The following is a 24,348-nucleotide window of genomic DNA, read 5'->3' as shown; positions in this document are numbered from 1 at the left end:
AGAGACCGGCCCACCAGGTATTACAGGAAAAGCCATAAAGCCTTTGAATGAAAACAACCGCTGACAGTGACAGTGATGTACACTGTCTTGTTGGTATATATGTATGATTTCTATACATTTTACATCAGATAAAAACTTTAGTTGTAAGATCCAGATTATTTATTAAAAGCTAGACATTTTAAATGAGAATAAGAAAGAAAAGCATGTCTTTGTGTCCCCCTTTCTCTGCTAATGCCCTACCTGGCCCCCTGGCAAAACTTTGCTAGACCCGCCCCTGCACAGTTACCAGCTGTCAGATACTTAGAAAAGGATCCTGGTGTCATTTGTTTCTTAGAAACAGTTCATAACTTCCCTTCAACTCATTCATGTCACCTCAAAGGTAAACCTGTTTGTCCATCACCTGTTCAGCTCTGATGATTCAGTAAGGACATCTCCTGGTTTCATCTTCATGTTTCCCTCTCACCCCATATCCAAACCGATATCATGACCAGCAGTTTTACAGCTGTGGCTCCAGCAAACATCAGTTGATACTAGAAATTAATATTAAATAACTTCTAACAACAGCTGATCAAGCTTTAACGTATCGGATTGCAATACCCTACAACGGATAGTAAGAACTGCTGAGAAGATGAACAGAGCCACTGTTCCCTCCATCACAAACACTTATTGCACCCGCTGCACCGCAAACCCACCAGCATTGCGGAGGACCCCACGCACCCCTCACACACACTCTTCAGGCAGCAGGGCAGTTGGGCCCTCACTGCCAGACTGCAAAACAGTGTCTTCTACCAAGCCGCCAGACTTGGTAGAAGACACTGGGAGTGAGACAAAACATTTTTTTCAGCATGCAGTTTATTGAAAACAATGCTTAAATTGAAACAGGCTGTTTTACAGCTGATCAAAAGTTTAGGACAACATGCCTTTAAAAGGCCAAAACTGTGCAAAAATGTTGAGTCATTGTTATTTTCTGTCAGGTAGTCACACTGTCATGACATTCTGATGGCAAAGGCAAAAAAACCGCTCCCTTTTTGAACGTGGTCGGGTTGTTGAACTGCATAAGCAGGGTCTCTCTCAGCACGCCATCGCTGCTGAGGTGATACGCAGTAAGACAGTCATTTGGAATTTCTTAAATGATCCTGAGTGTTATTGAACAAAAAAGTCAAGTGGAAGACCAAAATAATTTCACCAGCACTGAGCTCCAGTTGACTGTCAGTCAAGAAACTGGGTGATCATCGACTCAAATTAAGGCCGTTACTGGTGCCAACTGCAGCCCCATAACCACCAGACGGCAAGCTAAGACTGAAGAGCTTGAAAAACAAAAATCGTCTTCAAGACCTCTTCTCCAAGAGAGGACCAAACATTGGACAATATAAGTGTGGAAGAAAGTTTTATTCTTTGATGAAAAATATTTAACCCTTTGACTGCCTCACCAAGAAAAATACAATGAAAAAATTATTTGTCCATATTTTCTATTCCTTTAGGTCAATAATGATCACAATCAAAAAAAAAAATTCATACACACCTTATAGTTTTTTAAATATTACCCTCTACCAAACGGTTGAGATGTCTCTCTATGGTACAACTACATAAAGTTCTACAGACATAACTAGCAGAAAAAAGTAAAGGTTATACTCATTTTGCAAAACAATAACTACCCAAATTTGTATTTGACCCACTTCATTGTGGTAGTAAAACATCAAACATTGTTGGATTCCATTTCAACAGTGGCCATTATAATAACAAACCACAAAATGTATAAAACACAAAAATATTGTAAATTTGATCAAAAACTTGATCTGCAATTACCGAAAATTCATAAACATACATATTCACTTTTGACCTGTTGTTAACATAAACTTTTCACTGTAGTGTTGGAACAGCACTAACATTTTTTATTTTATTTTCCAGAAAATTCTGGTGGTATATTATATACCATTACCATTTTGCACTGGAAAAATTTGAGAACACACTGAAACAGTTCTGGCTCTTTTCTTTTGCCGTTCATGCAACTTCACCAATACCCCTTGATGATTAGATCTTCTGGTGGTACACTGCAAAGCATTCCTGACTGGCATTCAAGCACAAGAAAACATTGCATTTTTGGCATTTCCATCTTGAGACGCCCTTTGGACAGTAATTGCATCGGCCTCGCTTGTCACAGTGAAGTGGCCAATGCCCAAAGCAGTCATATCGCACATCTGGCTGTAGTTGTGAGGGTCTTGGGGTGTATCGTTTCTTTGGTGGTGGTGGAGAGCTGGATGATGGTCGGCCAACTTTGGATGCTGGCTTGTTGACTTGTTTCAAGCTATGCGCAACTGCCAGGCGGAATCTTTTGAGTGTGATTGGTTTCTGGTTTAGTTGTCCACATTCCCTCTTGTAGACCAGCCAGGAATTTGCAATGGACAGATCAAGCATGTAACCAAAGAGTAACAGGTACCATCTTTTAGACTTGACTGGGGTCTTGTACAGGTGTACCAGCATGTCAGAGAGATCTATCCCTCCCATATGCTCATTGTATGCAGGGATGAGTGATGGGCATGGGATCATAACTTTCGCCTTGGACTCTTTGCTCCAGCGTTTGACAGTTGAAAGTGGCATGATCCCAGAAGCATTACTTAGCAGGTTCACACATTTGTTGTCAAACCATTTAACTGAGATCACACCTTCAGCAGACCTGTAGTCAAAAGCTCCACGCCCTCTCTTCATCAGCTCTTTGTCTGTCATCAAAGTGGCTCCACCTGTGCGATTTGGTCGAACAGTGCCAATGCACTTGACACCCAATGAGGTGTCTAGGTGCTGGACATTTATTATGCCCTCAACATACAAGAGCAGCTTGAATCACTGGAACATTAGCAATGACCCACTGAAGCTGCCACAGATGTCGTCTGCGTGGTCAAGGACCACTACCTACCAAGAACTTCTGGGACCCCAGTAAGAACTACCAAGCTTCTTCAGGTTCATATCAAGGACCAGCAGAAGCACCTCAAGAATCAGGATGGTCTCTTTATCATTCCGGTACTCCTTGGTGGTTCCTGTTTTCTCTTATCAAGATTTCTCAACAAGGGCCTCCTTCTAACATACAGAACCTCCTCAAGGACCTGCCACAGGACTCCCTAAATCTTCTCAAAGACCTGTGGTCCCTTCTCAAAAACTGTCACAACTTGTCAGACCTCCTTGAGGATTACTTGGACCCCGTAAAGACTGTTTAAGCCTTCCTAGAAGAATTGCATCTTCTTTTTCAGAGCCAGTGAAAACCCTGCAAGCCTTATATCGAATCTCTAATGTTTTAGAACTTCAAGCATTCATTAAACTTCATTAAATTATTTATATTCAATAGTAAATAGTCAATTTCATATGTTAAAACAACAGTTCTAAACATTAGCTAAGTTTTGCTACTCTTACCATCAATTGACAAATCAACCGTTTGGTTGAGCATGTTTTTAAAAAAATATTATGGATTTATTACAGCTATTTTCTGGTATCAAATGACATAATCATGTTCAGTAAAGACTCTGACATGTTTATACTGCAGAAAAATGTACTTACCTTTAAAACTTTTAGCCAAAACAGTCCATGTGTCCAGAGTGATTTTTTGCTTTCTGATTTCCTGGTTGGAGGGTGGCAGATGAGGCCTGCCATATCCTGACACAGTGCCATCTAGTGTTTTTTTTAGGATAACATAACTCAACCAAGTGGTAGAGATGGCTCAATAAGGTTGAGTTAAGCTAAGTACTCCAGTTCATTATATATAGTCTCTCAAAATATGCTAAACCAAATGGTTGAGCAGGCAGTCAAAGCAGATCCCACCTGAGACGTTTTCTATGCACCACAGAGGAAGGGGAACCATGATGATCTGGGGTGCTTTTTCCTTCAGTGGAACAATGGAGCTTCAGGAGGTGCAGGGCCGTCAAACGGCCGCTGGCTATGTCCAGGTGTTGCAGAGAGCATCCCTCATGACTGAGGGCCCTTGTCTGTGTGGTGACGACTGGATTTTTCAACAGGACAACACTACAGTCTACAATGCCTGCAGGACAAGGGACTTCTGCCAGGTGAATAACATCACTCTTTTGGACCATCCTGCATGTTCCCCTGATCTAAATCCAATTGAGAACTTTTGTGGATGGATAGCAAGGGAAGTTTACACAAATGGACAACAGTTCCAGATAGTAGGTACCCCTCGTGCGACCGTCTTCACCACCTCATAAAAACTTTTGTATCAAGCATGCCGCAACAAATTTTTGAAGTGATCAACAATAATGGTGGAGCTACTCATTACTGAGTTGATGTTTGGAACGTTGATTTGTATTTTGGGGGGTTTACAGGTCTCTTTGGAGGTGTGGTCCTAAAATTTTGATCAGCTGTAAAACAGCGTGTTTCAGTTTATTTCAATAAACTGTATGCTCAAAAAAATGTTTTGTGTCACTCCCATTTCTTCTTGTTGCATGTTGAAGCTCTACTTGAAACCTTGTTAAGATCCAACCATGCAAAATATAATTTTTTTTTTTTGCCATTTTTCAACTGGTCTTAAGCTTTTGATCAGGACTGTATGTAGCACCATGGTCTTGGAGGTATGTTGCCTTGCTTCACTGTGTATTGTACCACTGCACATGGTTGAAATGACAATAAAGCAACTTGATTTGATTTGACTTGACAGTATGACGCAAAGCAAGACCAGAAAAACAAGATTACTAAAAGTTTGTGGTCGGCAGAACTGCAGTTGGGAGAAACCTCTGTGCTTCGCGCTGAAGGAAATTCATATTTTATTTCTCAGCATTGTACCTGAATCTGAAAACTGGTGAGTACAGCTGAGATTTGCTGTGTTTTAAACCAGAATTAAAAACCTGTTTGTGTATTTTTATTCAGTTTATTGTTACTTGTAGCATGAGCCAGTGCCACATATCATAGCATTTATTTCCTGTCTCTTGTTAGCTCTGTCACTTCTAACAAACCTGGCATTAAATACATACAGGTGTGATGATTAGCTGTGTGGAATGAAGTTTTTAGTTTGGGGACCTAAATGAAGAACGCAGAAGATGGATGGGAACATAAAACAGAAAGCAAAAGCAGGAACCTTGAGGAAAACATTGCAGGAACTCAGGGAGAGGAATCACTAAAGCACCAGGTGGCACACACCAGAATGATCAACTCAACAAAGATCAGGGGAGATGATAAATACAAGATAAGGAGAGCAACAGATGGGGAACAAAGGGGGGGACAAACAAGGGGTGACCAGACAAGCCCAGCAGAATTCAAACTAGAGCACAGGTGACAACAGACTACCAAAGTAAAACAGGAAGTAACTAAACTAGACTCAAACATACAAATCTGAGACAGCAGGACACACACACACACACACACACACACACACACACACACACACACACACACACACACACACACACACACACACACATATAAATCAACAAAAGGGTTTTCAAAATAAAGCTGAAAATATCCAGAAATTCAAACAAGGAACTAGAACTGAAGAAGCTTCAAAATGTGGAGAGAAGAGTAGACAAAAATGATGAGATGCTTTTTGCTGATCTCAATGAGGACATGAAGTTTTTGATTCTGGGATCTGAACCTTCAACCATTGTATACCAGCCAGAACAAGTGCCTCACCAAGAAGAGGTTTCATTTCATTTCTTGTCTTTCATCGGTTGAGGCGAAGCCCCCAAAACTGATAAAATGATCACTGTTAACAGCTTTCACTGCCACGCTGACATCGGTCATAATGATGAGGACTAGATTTCCTTTAATGTTTTAAACAATTTTAAAATAAAACTCCACGTTAAAGGTTACACAAGTGAGCAAATATCAGTGGCCTTCCTCATAGTACAGCCACCCCACTTTAACCAAGAATGACAAAATCTAATAGATGGTATGAGATGTGAATGAAGAGCGTGGAAACAAAATGTTGTATGAATCTGTGCCATGACTGGTCATCAGCAGCAGCTTACATTTCAGAATGACAAGTCAAAGTGTTCATCATCATTTTGATAAATTTGTTGCTTCTAAAATCCAAACATTTTAATAATGTAATTGCAGATGATCCTGAGATGGATTTGAGACTGTGTGAATAATTTTTATGTAGGGATGAGGATTTATCATCATGTAGCTGTTCTGATTCCATTATCAATATCACTTATCGGCAATCCTTCACACTACTCGTTACGTTATGTTCATGTTACTCTGTAAAATGAGCTAAGTCTGTGTCATAGTTAGCATTTATCAACATACACCTGAGGCTACAGCCCAACACCAGCACAGATCCCACTACTGAGCACAAACTCGATCTTTCTCTCAGTGATAGTGATGAACACAAACCTGGTAGCATCAAACATTAAACCAGCACAGAGACTTTAAAGTTGTCAGCATGGTGATTCTACTGTAGAAACATGAACAGGTAGAGGCTGCAGTCTGATTGCTCATTGCTGCTTTTAAAGGATATTCATAACTACATAACTAATAAAATATTCTGACTTCATCAGGGAGCCATGACTACACCAGAGGAGCTCTTAAACATTACGGAACATTTAACCGACATCGAGTTGGAAGGCTTTAAGTGCCGCTTGCAGCAGGGCGAGATTCCCGACCACAAGAACCAGGAGTTTGTTCCTCTGAGAGAAGAATATGAAGGACAGAAGGCAGAGCTGGAGAAGACAGAGGCTGAAATTCAGCAGATGATCCAGAAGAGACAACATAAGATTCAGCAGATCAAAGAGTCAGTGAAGATGAGTAAAGGTGCTGCAGACAGACAGAAAGCAGAAGGTGTTCAGGTCTTCATTGCTCTGAAGGAGTCTGCTGAGAGACGCCTGAAGGAGCTCATAAAGGATATTGAAGACAAACAGGAAGCAACAGAGAAACAGGCTGAAGGTCTGATCAAAGATCTGGAACAGGAAATCTTTGAGCTGAAGAAGAGAAGCTCTGAGGTGGAGCAGCTCTCACTCTCTGCTCCACCCACCAAGGACTGGACAGAGGTCAGCGTCCATCCACCATCATATGAGGGGACTGTGGTGAGAGCTGTGGCTCAGCTGGAGGAGACACTCAGGAAACTCAGGAAGAAGTTTTTGAAGAATTTCGAGCAGTATGCAGTGGATGTGACTCTGGATCCTGATACAGCACATCCTAATCTCACCCTGTCTGATGATGGAAAGCAAGTGTACTGTAGTGATGTGAAGAAGAAACTTCCAGACAACCCAGCGAGATTTTCTCAGTGTGCTGGTCTTTTAGGAAAGCAGAGTTTCTTTTCAGGCACATTTTACTTTGAGGTTCAGGTTAAAGGAAAGACTGAGTGGACTTTAGGAGTGGCCAGAGAGTCGATCAACAGGAAGGGAGAAATCACACTGTGTCCTCAGAATGGTTTCTGGACTGTGTGGCTGAGAAATAGAAATGAGTACAGTGCTTGTGCTGGTCCTCCAGTCCCCCTCTGTCTTCAGTCTGGCCCTGAGATGGTGGGGGTGTTTGTGGATTACGAGGAGGGTCTGGTCTCCTTTTATGATGTAGGTGCTGCAGTTCTTATCCACTCCTTTACTGGCTGCTCCTTCAATCACAAACTCCACCCATTCTTCTGTCCCTGTCTGAATCATGGTGGTAAAAACTCTGCACCTCTGATCATCTGTCCTGTCAATCAAACTGAATCAACAACTGATTTTATTTGATGAACAGATTGATTGAAGGGAACAAATGAACATATTGAGCAGGGGTCCCCAATCCTAAGTCCACAAGGGCCGGTGTCCCTGCAGGTTTTAGAGCTCACCCTGGGTCAACGCACCTGAATCACATGATTAGTTCATTACCAGGCCTCTGGAGAACTTCAAGACATGTTGAGAAGGTAATTTATCCATTTAAATCAGCTGTGATGGGTCAAGGACACATCTAAAACCTGCAGGGACACTGGCCCTCGTGGACTGGGATTAGGGACCCCTGCTCTACAGTCTCAGTGTTTTCTGTAGAATCTGATTATCAGGACTCTGATTAACACTTTGATTTGATTTTCATGGAATTTGATGCAAACAGAAGAAAAGCTGAATCAAGAAATATTCCCATTAATGGAGACTCGAGCTGAAGACCAAATATCAGAGAATAAATGTCAAAAAGCTTCATTTCAGAATAAAGGTTGTTAAATGCTTTGGGTGAATACAAAATGTGATTTGGTTATTTTGGGTCTGTGAGGGGTTTTGGTCTGTTCACTGAAAACTGATAAGACAGGACAATATTCAAAGAACTTTGTAAATATTCATACATCCATGTTCTTCACCTCTTCTCCAGCTGAGCTCTTCAGAGTTTCCACTATGGAAATAAGCTGACTGTTATGAATTCTCTATGATGCTCACTGCATGTCCAGTATCATGCTCTTCATTTTTACATGTTTAACCTGTGATATGTGATGGGATGAAATAAATCATACACACACCTGTTGTTTTCTCCTCTCTCCCTCCTGCCTCTTGTTCTTGTTCACAGTTGCGCTCCCTGATGACTGTCGAAGCAACAATTAAAGCACATTTAAATCTCAGAGAGCTTTACTTACAATCACTGATTTGGAGCGTGTCCAGTTAGAAAAAATGTGTTTGTTCCTTTTATTTGTTGAAAAAATGTAAAAGAATTCAGGCTAAACAGAAATATTTAATTCACTTTTATTTATATATCACAAAATCACAACAACAGTCACCTCAAGGTGCTTTATACTGTAAGATAAAGACTGTACAATAATACACAGAAAACCCAACAATCATATGGCCCCCTATGAGCAAGCACTTGAACAGCGACAGTGGGAAGTCCCTATTAACAGGAAGAAACCTCCAGCAGAACCAAGCTTAGCTGCGACTGGCTGGTAGTGAAGGGAGGAAGACAGGACAAAGACATGCTCTGGAAGTGAGCCAGAGATTAATAATAACTAATGATTAAATGCAGAGAGGTGTCTAAACAACAGTGAGTGAAGAACAAACACTCCCAGTGCATTATGGGAATCCCCCAGCAGCCTATGTCTATTGCAACATAACTAAGGGAGGATTCAGGGTCACCTGGTCCAGCCCTAACTATATGCTTTATGAAAAAGTAAAGTTTGAAGTCTAATCTTAAAAATAGAGATAGTGTCTGTCTCCTGAATCCAAACTGGGAGCTGGTTCCATAGAAGAGGGGCCTGAAAACTGAAGGCTCTCCCTCCCATTCTATTCTTAAATACTCTAGGAACAACAAGGCTGCAGTCTGAGAGTGAAGTGCTCTAATGGGGCGATATGGTACTATAAGGTCTGTGTTTCTCACACAGAAACTTTAAACCGCTCACACTAAAAGGTCAAAGGTCATCTGTGTGTTCAGATAGGCCTGATGAAGAGCTCATGAACATCACTGATCAGTTTTCTGACCTGTCAGTCAGTTGCATTTTAGAGAACCAGTATGAACCTCAGTCACCACTCGCAACAAGTGTGCTTGTTAACCGCTTTAATTGTTGATCAGTACTGTTCCAGACAGCTTTCCAACTGTCTCCATATCACACCACACAGGAAAAGCGTGAACATTTGACAAGCTGCAGCTGGCATGCCAGCCTCCCTGGAACTGCCCCTCAAGCCTGCTGATCCAGACCACACCTCCACCACCGCCAGACATGTTTGCACCAGTAGCTCAGAACATCCACCATCAGTGATATCATCCACACAGGTGGACCTTCAGTTTTTAATATTTCAGTGTTTTAGTCTTTTAATTATTGTTGTATGAGGCGCATGGGTGAGAGGCAGTTACACAGGATTTCAGTGTGTTTTGAAATTACAGTGTGATGATGTCACATCATTAAAGATAGACTCGCGGGAATAACATGGCCACATTTTTACAGGAAGAAAAGAAATAATTATATAAGTGCAGGGCGTATGTGAGGTTATAATGATGGAGACAAGTCTGACTAAATCTTCCACAATCACCATCACTGTTAACTTTCAAAAGGCATGTACAGCAAAGTAAAACACCTGGAAGTTAGGCCAGGTTAATCCACTGATATGGCCCACGCCCTGAAAAATACAGCTTACTTATGAAGTAATATCTAAAAACTGTGTTTCTGTAAACATGCTGAATGTATGCACTGCTTAAATATACTTAGTGTAATGATGAATTTCCTGTGTAACCTGACTGCTCACCTCCTTATTCTAGTATTAAGTATTTGTAGGTAAATATGATTACACAGTAACTTAATATAAAATAAGTTTCTTATTTAATCAGAGGAATTAGGCCTTCAGTCATGTGCTGCATTATATAGTGTGACCTTGTTTTTCAGGCTCAGTGGGACGTACACTGCAGTCCCGTCATCACAGCGTCATCACTACCACATGCTGCCGTTCTGGTCATTATTATGACAGCATGTCGATTACTAACAGCAGCTGCTGCTGTATCCGTGACATCATAAATATGGTAATAAAAAGACTGAGTCAGCTGATTCAGGATAAACAGATCTTTATTTTTAAAGGAACAGTTCACTCAAACTACAAGCACAAGTCTAGAAGTTCGATGTAAAACACATTAATCATAGTTAACTATGAAAAACAGGAAGAAGACTCAGAGATGCCCACAAACAGGAAGTTAAGTTTATTGCTGCTCCTGGGAGATGGGAGGAGTGTAACGTGTGCAGTACAATTGTGTGTGTGTAAACTGACTGAATGGAAATGTCTGAAGAAACTCTTTGTTCCCCGAACGTGTCTGATCCCGAGTACATGTAACGTGTAAGCAATGACTGATGAGGTCAGCAGGTACGTCAAGTAGGAGACGGCGAGAAGCGGACAGTGCCGCTTGCTCCGCAGAAGGAGGTGGTGGTGGTGAGTCAATGGGGGAGTTCGTGGGGAACCAGCTTGTAGTGGGCACCGCAGGATGGGCAGCGCTGGGCCTCACCCTCGTGGAGCCAGAACCAGACCACGGCCGTGTTGTCCTCCTCACCTGCACACAGGAAACTGGGTGAGAGCGGTGCCACCTGCACGTCACACGCATGCTCAGGTTTCCCCAGTGAGGATTATGCCCCGCCCATCTTTGAGCCCGGGGCCAAGTTTAACCCTCGCCTGAGAAAGCCGTGGCCGACACTCACACACGCTTATAAACAGGAAACAACAACTCACACACGCATCCCACAATCCTCTTGTTCGTGATGGAGGGAACCAGGTGGGGGTCGGCCTTGGAGCCTGCATAGTGCTTTGGCTTCATCATGTTGTAAGGGTCCTACAGGAGGGGGAGGAGTCAGGTGAGTCGGGGCGTGACAGTATTCAACATCAGTTTCATTTCAAAATTCATTGTTCATCAAGAACGATTCACACGACTCAGAGGCTGACCTCAGATCAGCTGAGGCTGAGCTGCAGACACAGAATAATTTATATTAATATTTGAAAATGAGCCGAGCAGCGAATATACCACAAAATAATTATTAATCATTAATAAAAAGGCAAAACACAGAAAACTAATGTTAATCAAATAACTGCTATATGAAAATAAACAAATAATCGAGAATACATTAACAAATATTAATACAAACTTAAACAAGCCCAAAAATACTAAAAAGAAATATTATTATGAGTAACAAAATCAGTAACTACTCAAAATAAAAATGTTTTATAGTTTTGCTGAAATATTTCGACACACCGACGGCTTGAGTCTGCTCGTTTCTACTCAGATTAGATTTTTAATGATTTTAATCTTGATTTAATTTCTGGTCTGTGTGAAATATTGTGTTAAGATGAATCCGCATCACGCTCTTCTTTTTCTACTGCTGTTTTTTTTAAACACTACGTTTTTCATGTTTCTGGAGCACATGATGTCATTATTCCTGTGCGTCGGTATGCCGTCTTACCTCGCCCTGTTTCATGGCCTTCATGATGACCTTTTCCAGCCCGGTGGCCTGCTCCTCATCAGTGGGAATCCCTGTGAACAGCACAGTGTGATTAACGAGCTTCAAAGCAAACACTGATCATCAGAACAGGCTAATGTGTGGACTTCCTGTGGGTCACGTGACTACAGCACACGTTATTACAGGTTATGACCTCAGTGAGTTGCTGAGTTTGTGAAACATAATGCAGCACGTGTTTCTCTCACAGACATGAAAACATCTCAGTGTAAAACTGAAACGTTTGATCTGATGTTTTCATTCACGTCACTCTGATTCACTTCATTGATCATCGTCAGTCATGGTCACACACAGCACCTTAAAAATGCACTGATCACTGCCTTTAGCTGTTCCAGACTACATACAAACTATTCAGGTTTCTGGGAAACTCTGCAAGTTAAAATGGTATGTTTATCGATACCATTACAATCTTACTGATCACTTCGATCGGCAAACCAAACCAATGACAACTTCCGCTACTCTCTCATGTGTTTAATCTCCATACCGATGAGACGTTCAGGGACCTTCATGGAGAAGGTTAAAATATGACACGTTAATTGTTTCAGATATAAAATATATTTTAGGTTTTAAATCTCACCGTATTGACCGTCATGATTACTAAATTCTGATATATTAAGACTTTTTAAATCTACAAGTCAAACAATCAGCCAACACACGGTTTTTAATAAATCGCAGGATATTAAAATGAAGTCTGGTCCGAGAGGAGCCGTCACCAGGATAGGAAGCGCTCGGCGTCCTCCGACCTCCCCGCGGATTAGACCCTCTCTAAGCCGCCTGTTCCCGGCGGGTTCCGGGTGTTCTGTGCCGGCTCGTGGCTCACCTCCTGCCGCCATGCCGCGGCTCAGAGCGGGGGTCCGGGCAGAGCGGCAGGCTGCCGCGGCTCTAACGGCGGAGCGGAGCAGTAACCTTGCAGCCATTTCTCCTTCTTCACTGTCAGGGAGGCCGGGCGCACGGAAATGACGTCAGAGTCGCAGCGTGCTGCTTTAAAAAATCAAACAAGCTTTATTCAGCACAAATAAAGTAACAAGGAAACAGCTGGTCACGGACAGATGGTTATCGATGGTCACAGCCTCGTACTATAAAGAGGATGGATGATGGATCACAGGACGGCTGATCAGTTTGTTTTATCTATCTCATCTAGGCGTTTGTAGAGATTACAGCAAACATGGCAGTTTGTCTTGAAACAACAATGATCATCTCCACATTTCAACTTTATTCTCAAAATACTTGATTTTTCTTTTCTTAATGTGGCCCTGATACTCCTTCCTACAGTACAGTCTGCTCAAATCAGGTAATAAAACACAAAAGACAAAAGACTCCAAAACTATCTGGACAAAATAACTTTTTTTTTTTAATATAAGAACTGTTTTGTAAGAAAGTCAGTGACTGCCTGAAGAACACAGGAGCATCACCACATGCTGTGTGTCCTCCTTGAGATGCTCTGCAGGCCCCCTCTGAGGTCCATAGTCCCAGTCTCGGCTGAAATGCCACCTGTTCACTGAGGCCTTTGAGTTTTGTGTGTAAAGCAACCTTGAGTTTATTAAAAGGCTCTATATGAACCTAATTTATTCTTCTTATTAATTAGTAAGACTGCCCAAACAGAAGAAAAGAAAAATAAGAGCAATATCCAAACTGCACTTGAAAATGACTGTATTCATTGTTTACTGGTTTTTACAAAGGTTTATTAACTCAGTGATACTGAACAAGTTAATGTGAGTAAAACATCCATCTGAAACACCTACAGCTTTATTAAAATTAACAGGACAATGAGCCAATGACAACTAGATAAGCTCCACATAATTAGCCGGAAACATGCCGTATTCCCCATCAGGTCCAACACCTCTCCACCAACCCTCATCCAGCATTTCTATCCGAGTAATAATGTCATCGGGGTCAAAGGTGATCTCAGTGTCATCCGCTGTGAGGAAGAGGAAAGAGAGAAAACTCAGTTAAACTAAAGGTTTATCTAGAAACACCTTTCAAGAGTTTCAAGTTTCAAATTACAAGCATTTAAAAAAAGAAATGAAAGAAACTGTTCTGTATACTCGACTTTAGATCTGTATGTAAAACAACAACATTTCAGTGTTTCACCAGGTAAATGTGATAAATAATAACCAAACTGGATGGCTTACTGCACTGTCGAGGTACAACAGCTCTTTCCAAATGTAAGACTGCTGCAAGCTTATTTTACATCCAAGAAAAAGTATTATCCTGTTTTTACAGATTTGATTTGATCTTCTTGGTTCATTTATTGAGATTCATCCTTCTTTAACAGCTTTTCCCCTGTGACAGTCAATGGTTCATTTAAACACTTTTCCTCAATTGAAGAATACAGAATACATTTTGGTCAAATATTTGCAGGTAAATTTATAAAAAATGTGGAAACTTAACAAGTTAAAAATTTAATCATTAATATTCTATAACTGATAATTATTTGATAATCAAACCAAATAAATGGATAAATAAAAACATGTCATATATTTACTGTGAATGATCTGCTGTACCTTCACAGGCCACTAGAGGCCCCAGTGCAAACTCAGTTACAATAATGTTGTTGTGATATCACAGAAGTTTTATTTTCATGATATCAGTATGGTGAACAACACTCGGGATTCTTTCCAATGTCATTCAGGCATGTTAGACCACAAGACACGATGGTCCTCAGTAGTCACAGAGAAGGCGGCAGACCCCACAACTACGAAAAACATGAATGTATGTGTGTGTGTGTGTGTACGTACCGGCCTGGTAGTCGTACAGAGCTCTGGCACAGATACCTTGTCCACTGCCATCCCAATTAATACTATCAGCCTGAAATTCAAAAACAGCTAATTAACATTTAAACAGTATTTTAAATCATTTCATTCAATAACTTTTTACTCAAACACTGGAGGATCAAATCTGCCAAAAGAGATTAAATAAATACATGAATCACCTCAATAAATGCGCCTACAAAATGTAGGTATTCATTAACTTAGAAGCCAAGAACTTACAGTGGCTTGCAAAAGTATTCGGCCCCCTTGAACTTTTCCACATTTTGTCACATTACAGCCACAAATATGAATCAATTTTATTGGAATTCCACGTGAAAGACCAATACAAAGTGGTGTACACGTGAGAAGTGGAACGAAAATCATACATGATTCCAAACATTTTTTACAAATAAATAACTGCAAAGTGGGGTGTGCGTAATTATTCAGCCCCCTGAGTCAATACTTTTGCTGCAATTACAGCTGCCAGTCATTTAGGGTATGTCTCTACCAGCTTTGCACATCTACAGACTGAAATCCTTGCCCATTCTTCTTTGCAAAACAGCTCCAGCTCAGTCAGATTAGATGGACAGCGTTTGTGAACACCCCACTTTTCAGTTATTTATTTGTAAAAAATGTTTGGAATCATGTATGATTTTCGTTCCACTTCTCACGTGTACACCACTTTGTATTGGTCTTTCATGTGGAATTCCTTTTTTTTTTTTTTTTTGCGCCTGTCCCGTTTGGATCTTTTGCCATTAGAATTATTGTCTAAAGGTGAAGAAAGATGCCCAACGGATTTACTTTACCAAATGGACCATCCCAGCCATGCCGTAATGGTCTATTTGATTCACCTTTAATTGTTTATTTTATTTTTACTTGTTGTATGCGGGACAGACTTTACTGGGGGAAAGAAAGGGGAGAAAGAAAGAGGGAAAGAAAAACAGATGGGAAGAAGGACGGGGAAAAAGGGCAAAAAAAACAAAAACCAACAGAATAAGCAGACAAAAAAAAAAAAATACATATTGACCACCTGGATCACCTGTTGAAAAAGAAAAAAGAAAACAAGCAGGAGAAAACAAGAGTAATAGAATAAACAACATCACAATGATATATGGGAATATGGCAGTAAATATTAAATGTTAAACATTGTTGTGCAGCACGTAAGATCGACAGCGCACAGTGTGCTTTGAGGTAGGAGCCAAAAAGGGTGTAGTTTGTGTGTGTGATCACCCGTGTGTACACCTGTGGACATGGACGCGCTTGATTTTTTTAAAAGGTTCCTTCATGTAATGGTCTGCTAGAAGGTGTGGGGGGCCACTGCCCCGTCCTCCAGGGCATGAAGCAGGTGTGGAGGAGATCAAAACTCCAGACATCCAGAGGCCCCCAGAACACAAGAGACCAAGGAAGACCAACAGAGGGGCAGCCGCGCCACTGTCCCAGAAAGAGCTGAGGAGAGTCCCAGATGAGGGGTCACTCAGCAGCCGCGGAGCAGAGGCCAGGGGGGGTTGCAGTGGCGTGCCCGTGAGCTCCGCCGGCAGCCGGCCGCGCCAGAGTGACCGAGCCCCAGGCCGAGAGGCCGAGGGCACCCCACCTCCGAAGTGGCCCGAGCGAGCCCCAGGCTCCAGGCCCCGATAAGCAGCCGCCAAGGAGTGAGCCGGTGTGTATCTGGACGCCCACCCCCGGACACAAAGAACCACCAACGCACCGATGCCTGGGGGCGTCCGCCACCGGCAGGGGAAGTGGTGGGGGGAGATAGGCCTCCAAACCTTGGAGGACCTGAGATGTCCCCAGAGAGGTGGCGTCTGATACCCAACCTGACATATAGACACAGACATACAGGCACACACAGATACAAACATCCACTCCCACCCTCATGCTCTCAATTGCAATTACTTATTTCACGTGGAATTCCAATAAAATTGATTCATATTTGTGGCTGTAATGTGACAAAATGTGGGAAAGTTCAAGGGGGCCGAATACTTTTGCAAGCCACTGTATGTGTATTTTATTTCATGACAAATATGAGCTCATTCTGAATCTAATGGTACCAATATATCTGAAAAAAGTTGGAATGAGAAAACAAACGTCTGGAAAAGTAAACAGAAACAGCTGGAAGAGTATTTATTTAAATATTGCTTCACTGGAAATTCAGAATTATTTCTTATGCTAAATGAAACATTTTCTGATTGAGGCATGTTCACAGTATGTTTCCCATTTCAAGGTTCTTTATTTGCCATTTGTGCATAAAACTAGCAGTCAAGGCACACTGGAATTCTTGTGCAGAGCACTTTCAGTCATAGTAAGCAAATTTTAGGGATTTTGCATCATTTTACAAAACACAATCCTGTTTTTGATTTCTTTGGTCGAGTTGGGACACATTAAAAGGATTGACTGAAGGTTCAATCTTGGTGTCAGGGTTAAACATAGAATTAGATGCTGTGGTTTAGGTTAGTGTTTTGCTATGATTAAACTTGGGTATAACATCTTCAGAAAATTATCAGAACAAACACGCCTCCCCATGTATCAGTTTATTCTAACAGAGAACAAATTTTAGCCAAAGTCTGAGATCTAGTCATCCAAACAACCTCAAACTCAGCACTGCACTTACTCGAGACCACAGAGATAAACCCACTAAGTCTCAGGTCTATTGGTCAGTTTTTGAGTTAGACACATTTCTCAAACTGTTAGTAAGACGTTAAGGGAGGAATTAGAATCAAAATACGTTGTTAATTTCTAAGGAAAATATTTACTGGGAGTGTTGTACATGTAAATGTACTTATGATGAAGTGGACTTACTGCTGGTGCATGCTGGGAAACGTTTTGATACAGGTCCTCGTTACTCCGGGCTGAATGCGGTGACATGTATGGATCATCTTGAGCTGAACTTCCCTCTGCACATTATAAAAATCACAAGTTTTAAATACTAGAGATGAAAAAGTGTTCTTTGTTTTCCAGGACAGTGAGAAAAGACACAAAAGTACCAACAGGATAAAGTATTAATACTAATTAATAATTAATAATTAATTCCAGGAAAAGTACTAAGTATCACCACACTACAACCCTCAAAAAACAGAAGTTACAGAAATGTTACTATGAATTATTTTCCATAGTCTGAGATTCTGATATAGCCAGTGAACAAATCTATCTATCTAACCAGCGCTGTGCTACAATCGTGGTGTAACAGCTTTACTAACATGAAGGTCAACGAAACAAAAACCAAGCTGTGAGCTGTAAACATGATGGAGCAAACACAGAATAACCACAAATTATTTCAGCTAACGTCCATCATTTGCTGCTGCAAACTCAAAAATTCACTGACTCACCAACTCTGACAGTGACTCTTACTCGATATGTAAAATAGTTTAAATTAATTCATTTTATTAACCAAAAAATTTGAAAATATAGCAAAGTTTAAACTTTAAACTGCTAAGTTTCCAGTATTTAACATATTTAATTACTTTTGTTCTTTTGTCTTTAATGTTTCAAACGTAAAAGCACCACTGAGGAAAAATTCATAATTATTCACTTCACAGTGTTATAGATTTAATTTAAAATGGATAAAAGTGACATTTTCAACTCTAATGTTTTCTAATGTATTCAGACTCTTTTCTGTGGTTTCAGATTGTTTTAGGTTTATTTTGTTTGCTTTAATTATTATTGAGATGTCTGTTATTTTTAAATTTACTGAACATTAGATTCATTGACTAATTAATGGAATTAAATTGATATGGTGTTGTTCTGCAGCTATTTTTAATTCATGTGTTTAAATCTCAGCTGCAGTTATAAGACTAAGAAAACTCTGAAATGTAGTATACTAGAAGTATAAATTATTGTGTAAATGTACTCGGAGTGATTTTTGTGGGTGTTGATGTTAGTGGCAAACTGATCATCATATAAAATATGGTCTTATAGGAAGAAAAAAAAAACAAAAACAAAACAACAACCCTAATTCAAACTACTCTGATTATTGATAAATGATCAAAATTGCACAAAACAAAAGTTAAAATGAAATGACTTTAAAGTTCACACCTTGTGCAGCTTCATCTTCATCAAAATCATCTGACCACTCGTCTTCGTCACCATAACCAGCATCTGTGTTTGCAGGAGGGACGTCTTATTTCATCTCATACACACAACACGCGGGTATTTCACAGTTCAGGTCACTAATCAGTTAAATTAATACATAAAAAAAGGTTTCCAGACTCAACTTTTTCAGCTGATTCAGCATATCCAAAGAAAATATCAGTGTTATGTGAACACGAGTTTTCTACTCATCACACAAATCCACTCCTAAATTTGAAAGTATTTTTAACAAAGCTTAAAATTTAAAAATAAAAAGCCACCTTGGTTCTGACTGGCTAACTTCTGGACGCCTGCTGAAGGCCAGCAGTTTTGTGAGAACTGTGAGAACAACGGTTACTCCACAAAACTTACTTTATTTTTTATTTCTGTTCTACACCAAAGAACTGTGGTTCGTTCTGGGAACCTCCTGCAGTTGAAAAGCTGCCTCAATATGTCTAACCTGCAGGCTGCACAGGTGAGTGTGCGCTCTCTGGTGCTGTAGTGGAGGCAGGTGCAGCATGTGAGACAGGCAGCACAGGTAAAGCAGATGTAATCGGAGACAGGGGGGTCACTGCTGGAGGAGAGGATGGTGGAAACCGAGGCTGAACCGGGACGTCTCGCTCAAACGATTTCTGCGATAGAAACGGACTCTGCAGCCTCCCTGCAGGGGGAAACGTGAAGGTGAACCACCGTCATCTTCATCATCCTCATCATTATCATCATCGTGTTTCTTACCGGGTCTGGAGGCAGCAGGTGTGTCGCCAGCATCAAAGCTCTGCTCCTTCTGCTTGAAGATGTCTCTGGGATTAAACGCTCTCTGAGAAATCAGAGATTTCGCCTCCTGTGAATAAAACTGGGTGACATTAAAGTAAAGAGGCAGGATCCTACACTTCCCTCAATGCAACTCTTCAGCCTTTGTAATTCAGCTCTTCCTGTTCATTATTTCAATCTGGCTTACAGTAAAAAAATGTAAAGGCTTCCAGGCTGTAGAACTAAACATGTGAAGCAGACTACAGTTCCCATGATGCGTCTTGGTGGGCAACATCCAATCACAGAGCCAAACAAATGTGAACAAATCACCAAGAAAATCCTCATTTCTCTAGTTTTAACATCTTCAGATTGAATCATTGTGAATTCTCAATTAAAATGTGTTTGCTATGAGAACATCATGTCAGCTGCTGAGGCTCATGGGTAATGTAGTATCCAGAGCCATCGACCCAGCTGATCAAAACCAAAACTGGAATAACAAAAAAGTTAAACCTGTGTGATCATTTTTTTATGTTTCTGATGCTGTGTGAAAAAAAAAAATGAACATTTAGAGGGAGAAACAGGAGCAGATATTACGTTACAAGAATTTATGGTCAAAATTGCGCTCACGTTAGCTTTCTGCACCGAGGCAACAGCGGAAATTCCCGTCATCTTCCTGTTCTCCAGCTGCTCATTCTGAAACACAGAAATCATTCATACACCACGTTAAATATAATTTTAACATCACACAACACAGACTTCTCTGCCTCAGTGATTTGCCAAAAGGATTTAAAATCAAGTTTCAATAAAGAAATGACTCATAATCCAGTATTTTTTACTTTCTTAATATGTTTTTTATTTATTTATGAATTAAATACATAAGTTAGCTTATTCTTTAAAAGTTAAAAACATCTTTCTCTTACCCTCAAAATTAATTAATTAACTAATATCTATGTCATTATTATTCGGTAATTTAAAAAATGTTACCCTTTCCATTATTTCCTGTTTATTTACTTTTCATTATCTGAAATAGTTTTCAGTTTAATAACTTCTTTTATGTTTGCTTTTATGTTTGAATTTATTCACGTGTACTTCAGGATTTTTGCCCCTTTATATTTCTGTTTATTTATGTTTTATAATTTTTTTTAAAAAGGGGTTAAATAGTAATGTTGAATATTGGTTTTGTGATGCTGGCTGGGCTCATAAACTCAGCCGAAACGGGGAATAAATCAGGATCAATGAGCTGAAGCTGAGCTCACCCGACGCTGCTGTTCCTGCTCTCGCTCCTCGTCCTCCCGCTGCTTCTGCCGGAGCCTGAAACACAAAATACTTGAAGTGTCTTCTTCATGAGTTTCTGTGATTTTGTGTTTTGTGTGTCTGACTCACTTCTCCTGTTCGATCTGCTGAGCTCTCTCTCTCGCTATCCTCTCCCTCTCCTTCGACTGTCTCTCCTCCATGTCCCTCCTCTCCCTCTCCGCCTCCTGCCTCTCCTGTTCCACTCGAATGTTTTCCTCCTTTTGACGCATTTCTTCATCCCGCTGAAGGAGAAGAAGAAGAAATAGAGAGTCGTGTGACTTTGCTGACTGAAACCTGTGGTACAATCTTGGAGGACTCGGAGTTGAAACCGAACCTGAGCTTTGACCCAGAAGTCGTCCTTGTTGATTTGTTGGATTTCCTCGACAGCGTTGACTTTGCGGTACACAGAACCCTGCGTGATGAGAGAAAAGGCTCAGGGATTATAACAGAAATGTCCTGTTTTTCTTCTCTGTGCGCAACCCTGATTATTTATTCTTTATTTCAGCGTTCTCTCTCTGTAGACAGAAGTGTTTGAGCTGTGAAGAAGATCTACATTAATGTTCATGCAGGGGTAGGAATGCACTATGAGATGAAATATTGGCTTATTGGATGGTAAAACGAGGCTGTGCTGCTGATTCAGGCGGCGTGATCTCACCACGGGTCCTCTGGGAACGTCTCTGTACTCCTGTGTTTGCTTGTGGAAGTTAAAGTTAGCGCCGGACGCTTTGGCCACTTTGGCCAAGATGGTCTCTGGGTCCACGTCGTCCTCCGCACGGGCATTTACAGTCACATGGGCTCCCTGTGATGTCACACATGTTAATGATGCAGCTCTTCACACACATTAACAGGAAAAAGAGAGAAGACTCACCTTCAGGAAACCTGCTATGGTGCTCACGTGATTGGCACACTGTCCTTTCCGAGAGTCCTTCACACCTTCACCTGTCTTAGAAAACAAAAATCATCCATTCAATCCTGTGAATGTGGCATCCTTCTATCACTCGACACTCATAGAAAGTAAAGTCTGCAGACCTCTCTACAGGATCTCAGAGCTGGATATGGACTGTTTACCCTCGCAGACTCTGCCAGACTTTAGGAGGAAGTCGGAGGGCTAGTTTCCATCTAACGATGACATGCCATGTTCTGACTGTAGGATCGAAGATGGAGTGAAGTGGACATATAACGATGACCTACTCGGTGGCTAGGCTAATATAAACACATCAGCAGGCTGAAGATGGAGGACGGGGGTTAAAAAAAGTACATGTTGAGGGGCTTCCTGTCATGTGACTGGAAGATGCTGAAACCAGCCAAACTTCACCCCAGGGGTCTGAGATGATCCGTCCACAGCACGAGCTCACTTATTAATGGTCTGGATTACTCACTGTGAAAAAGTCCTGAGCTTCACGTCCACACTGAAATCTTCAGATGTTTGTGGTTTTCAGAAAAAAGAAAAACTTCAGGAAAAAAGCTTTGAGTTAAAGTTGGTCTTACCCAGTTTATGAGGACGTATTTGGGCAGTCCAGAGTTCGGGTCCCTGACTCGACAGAAAGCGTACATCACCTTCCCGCTGTTCAGCTCCTCCACCATCTCCTCCAACCCTCCATCTACACAAAACACAAAGGAGAACATGATCTCATTTAGATCAGACAGCAGACACCTGAAGGCCAGACTGGAGATCAGAAGGTTATGAGGGTGGCTTACGCTGGTGTTCCTGTGTGCACGTCCTGTGTAACACATAAAGAGGTCAGTGCTGCACGAAAAACCCTCCACAGCTTGTTGGAGACGTTCCTCTGACACTCTTAATGCCAGTGATGTCATTGCATCATTTCTCAGCTGCACAAACCAGTTTGGAGCACTGAGCAACTTTTGCTTTTTTTTTTCCACCTGAGAGCAGCACATTCTTATCTGTGTGCTTCAACACGCCAGCTGTACCAGCGTTCACAGCCGTGAGTTATATTTCGCTTGCAGCCTCTGCTCCATTCTGCTGAAACTTGTTGGTACATCACAAGATGTAGCCGTGGCTCAGCTGTGGAAGCTGAATGCTTGTAATAACCATGATGTTAATGTTTGCTTCATATTTAATAATAGGTTTTTAGTGTATTAGGGCAAACACCACTGCATGTGGTCGGTCTGCTCCTGGATTTTAACCTGAAACCCTCAGAAACAGAAAACACTCTGGGAGCAGACCAGAGGAGTCAAACATAAGGCCTGGGGGCCAGAATCAGCCCAGTAAAGCCTCCAATCTGGCCCCCAGGAGGAGATAAATGCTTGGACTCTTAAATGTTTTTTGCTGCTGACTCTAGAAATGTCTGATTTTACAGTTGGTCCAAACAAAAGGACATTTTCTGTGATGAACACAACTTTGTTTTATACTCTTGGACAGTCTGGATGAGTGTATTTCTTACAGTCATGATGATCATCAGGTGGAAAAAGCTGAACTTGGTTGTCTTACATTAAGAAGTAGGGTTTACATGTGCACAGAGGGACAGACTGCAGCACTGCTGAAAAAAGTCAAACTGAGGTCAAGAAACAGGGTGGAGTGCAAGAACACCTCAAACATCTCCTCAGGTCCAAACACAGCAGGAAACCAGCAGAGAGAAGAGTCAGAGAGGAAGGACCGCAAAGAACAGAGGATCTGACCTTCAAAATAAAACAGGAAGTGAGGGGAAATCCACAGGAAATAAATTCGGAGGGATCAAAAGTTTGGATCCAAGTGCTTACCTCCTTTCAGTGCCACTCGGAGGTCGTTGGTGTTTCCTTCGTAGGTGAACAGTGCCCTGAAACAGACGGACAGGTGTGGGTGTGCAGCAGATGTAGGTGTGGACAGACACACAAGTGAACTTTATCTCACCAGTCTGTGTTAGACTTGCCGCTCACCACCTCCTCGTAGGCGGCCATCAGCGCGGCTCCATTCTTGCTCAGATTAACAGACATGTTCCTCCACAGCACGGCAGCAGCGACCCAGCAGTACTGTGGCAAACCTCCCACAGGCACCAACTCAGCTCAGCTCTGAGGAGACTAACCGGGCGGGTCGAAGGACCCAAACCTGACTGACTGCATTCTCCCCAGGTGACTCCTCCCACCTACACACCTGTGCTCAGCAGCAACAGGACACAGGTGAGTGTATCACGTGACCCTCTGCAGCAGGGAGTGTGTGTGTGTGTGTTACAGTGAACAGGGTGTGATCTGTGTTATTGTTGGCTTATTGGGGGCGGAGCTTGCCTCACCTGAGTTTCTGTTTTGTTTTTTTACAGAAAGGAAAAAAACTTGAAAACCTTCAAAAAGCACAAAAACAAGTGAAACCAGAAGAAACGTGATAAATGTTCTTCAAAAAAACCCCAAACAAACCCACTGCTCCGTCTTTCTGTTTCTATAACCTCACCCGTACGACCCCTCCCACCTGAGAGGCAGACAGCAGGTTATGAAAGCCATGGTCAATGGAACTCTGACACCAGCATTCACCATGGCAACAAGTAAACACCGAGGAGCTCCTCGTTTGAATCGGGTGGCATTTATCTCACAAACAGGAGAGACTGAAGGTAGAAACATGGATTCAGACTGTCCACAGTTCAGTGAGCTCACAGACGCCCGACAGAGCGCTCAGGTCACACCACTTCATACCAG

General features: G+C 41.6%; 3 protein-coding genes across 3 annotated transcripts; 1 reads left to right on the top strand and 2 right to left on the bottom strand.

Moving 5' to 3' along the window:
* The first annotated feature begins 6,497 nt into the window (after nucleotides 1-6,497).
* LOC135933332 (E3 ubiquitin-protein ligase TRIM21-like) lies at nucleotides 6,498-7,661 on the top strand. The gene has a single exon (XM_065471487.1). It carries the CDS (start codon nucleotides 6,498-6,500, stop codon nucleotides 7,659-7,661), a length of 1,164 nt encoding a protein of 387 aa, XP_065327559.1.
* Nucleotides 7,662-10,700: 3,039 nt separating this feature from the next.
* LOC134632230 (cytochrome c oxidase subunit 5B, mitochondrial) lies at nucleotides 10,701-12,834 on the bottom strand. Its single transcript, XM_063480884.1, has 4 exons — nucleotides 12,693-12,834; nucleotides 11,819-11,889; nucleotides 11,094-11,193; nucleotides 10,701-10,917 (listed from the first exon to the last, which is right to left on the bottom strand). Exons 1-4 carry the CDS (start codon nucleotides 12,787-12,789, stop codon nucleotides 10,805-10,807), a joined length of 381 nt encoding a protein of 126 aa, XP_063336954.1. The 5' UTR covers nucleotides 12,790-12,834; the 3' UTR covers nucleotides 10,701-10,804.
* Nucleotides 12,835-13,553: 719 nt separating this feature from the next.
* Nucleotides 13,554-24,294, bottom strand: LOC134631035 (drebrin-like protein B). The gene is made up of 15 exons (XM_063478937.2): nucleotides 23,576-24,294; nucleotides 23,446-23,501; nucleotides 22,216-22,328; nucleotides 21,596-21,670; nucleotides 21,383-21,526; nucleotides 21,062-21,139; nucleotides 20,818-20,969; nucleotides 20,691-20,745; nucleotides 20,062-20,127; nucleotides 19,420-19,525; nucleotides 19,145-19,345; nucleotides 18,652-18,714; nucleotides 17,419-17,513; nucleotides 14,611-14,680; nucleotides 13,554-13,790 (listed from the first exon to the last, which is right to left on the bottom strand). Exons 1-15 carry the CDS (start codon nucleotides 23,656-23,658, stop codon nucleotides 13,654-13,656), a joined length of 1,494 nt encoding a protein of 497 aa, XP_063335007.1. The 5' UTR covers nucleotides 23,659-24,294; the 3' UTR covers nucleotides 13,554-13,653.
* Between the last annotated feature and the right edge of the window lie 54 nt (nucleotides 24,295-24,348).

This window comes from Pelmatolapia mariae, linkage group LG7 (assembly GCF_036321145.2).
Source record: "Pelmatolapia mariae isolate MD_Pm_ZW linkage group LG7, Pm_UMD_F_2, whole genome shotgun sequence".
NCBI lineage: Eukaryota > Metazoa > Chordata > Actinopteri > Cichliformes > Cichlidae > Pelmatolapia > Pelmatolapia mariae.
Note: the sequence above shows the minus strand (reverse complement) of the source record. Positions and strands in the feature narration are given on the sequence as shown.

Coding starts and splice junctions, on each gene's coding strand:
- LOC135933332 (XM_065471487.1), top strand. CDS start 6,498: ATGACTACACCAGAGGAGCTCTTAAACATTACGGAACATTTAACCGAC.
- LOC134632230 (XM_063480884.1), bottom strand. CDS start 12,789: ATGGCTGCAAGGTTACTGCTCCGCTCCGCCGTTAGAGCCGCGGCAGCC. Junction 11,194..11,818: donor AGGCCATGAAACAGGGCGAG/GTAAGACGGCAT, acceptor CCCCTCCTGTAG/GACCCTTACAACATGATGAA. Junction 10,918..11,093: donor GAGGATTGTGGGATGCGTGT/GTGAGTTGTTGT, acceptor TCCTGTGTGCAG/GTGAGGAGGACAACACGGCC.
- LOC134631035 (XM_063478937.2), bottom strand. CDS start 23,658: ATGTCTGTTAATCTGAGCAAGAATGGAGCCGCGCTGATGGCCGCCTAC. Junction 20,970..21,061: donor ACTTCTGGGTCAAAGCTCAG/GTTCGGTTTCAA, acceptor CTTCTCCTTCAG/CGGGATGAAGAAATGCGTCA. Junction 17,514..18,651: donor TGAAGATGAAGCTGCACAAG/GTGTGAACTTTA, acceptor TATAATGTGCAG/AGGGAAGTTCAGCTCAAGAT.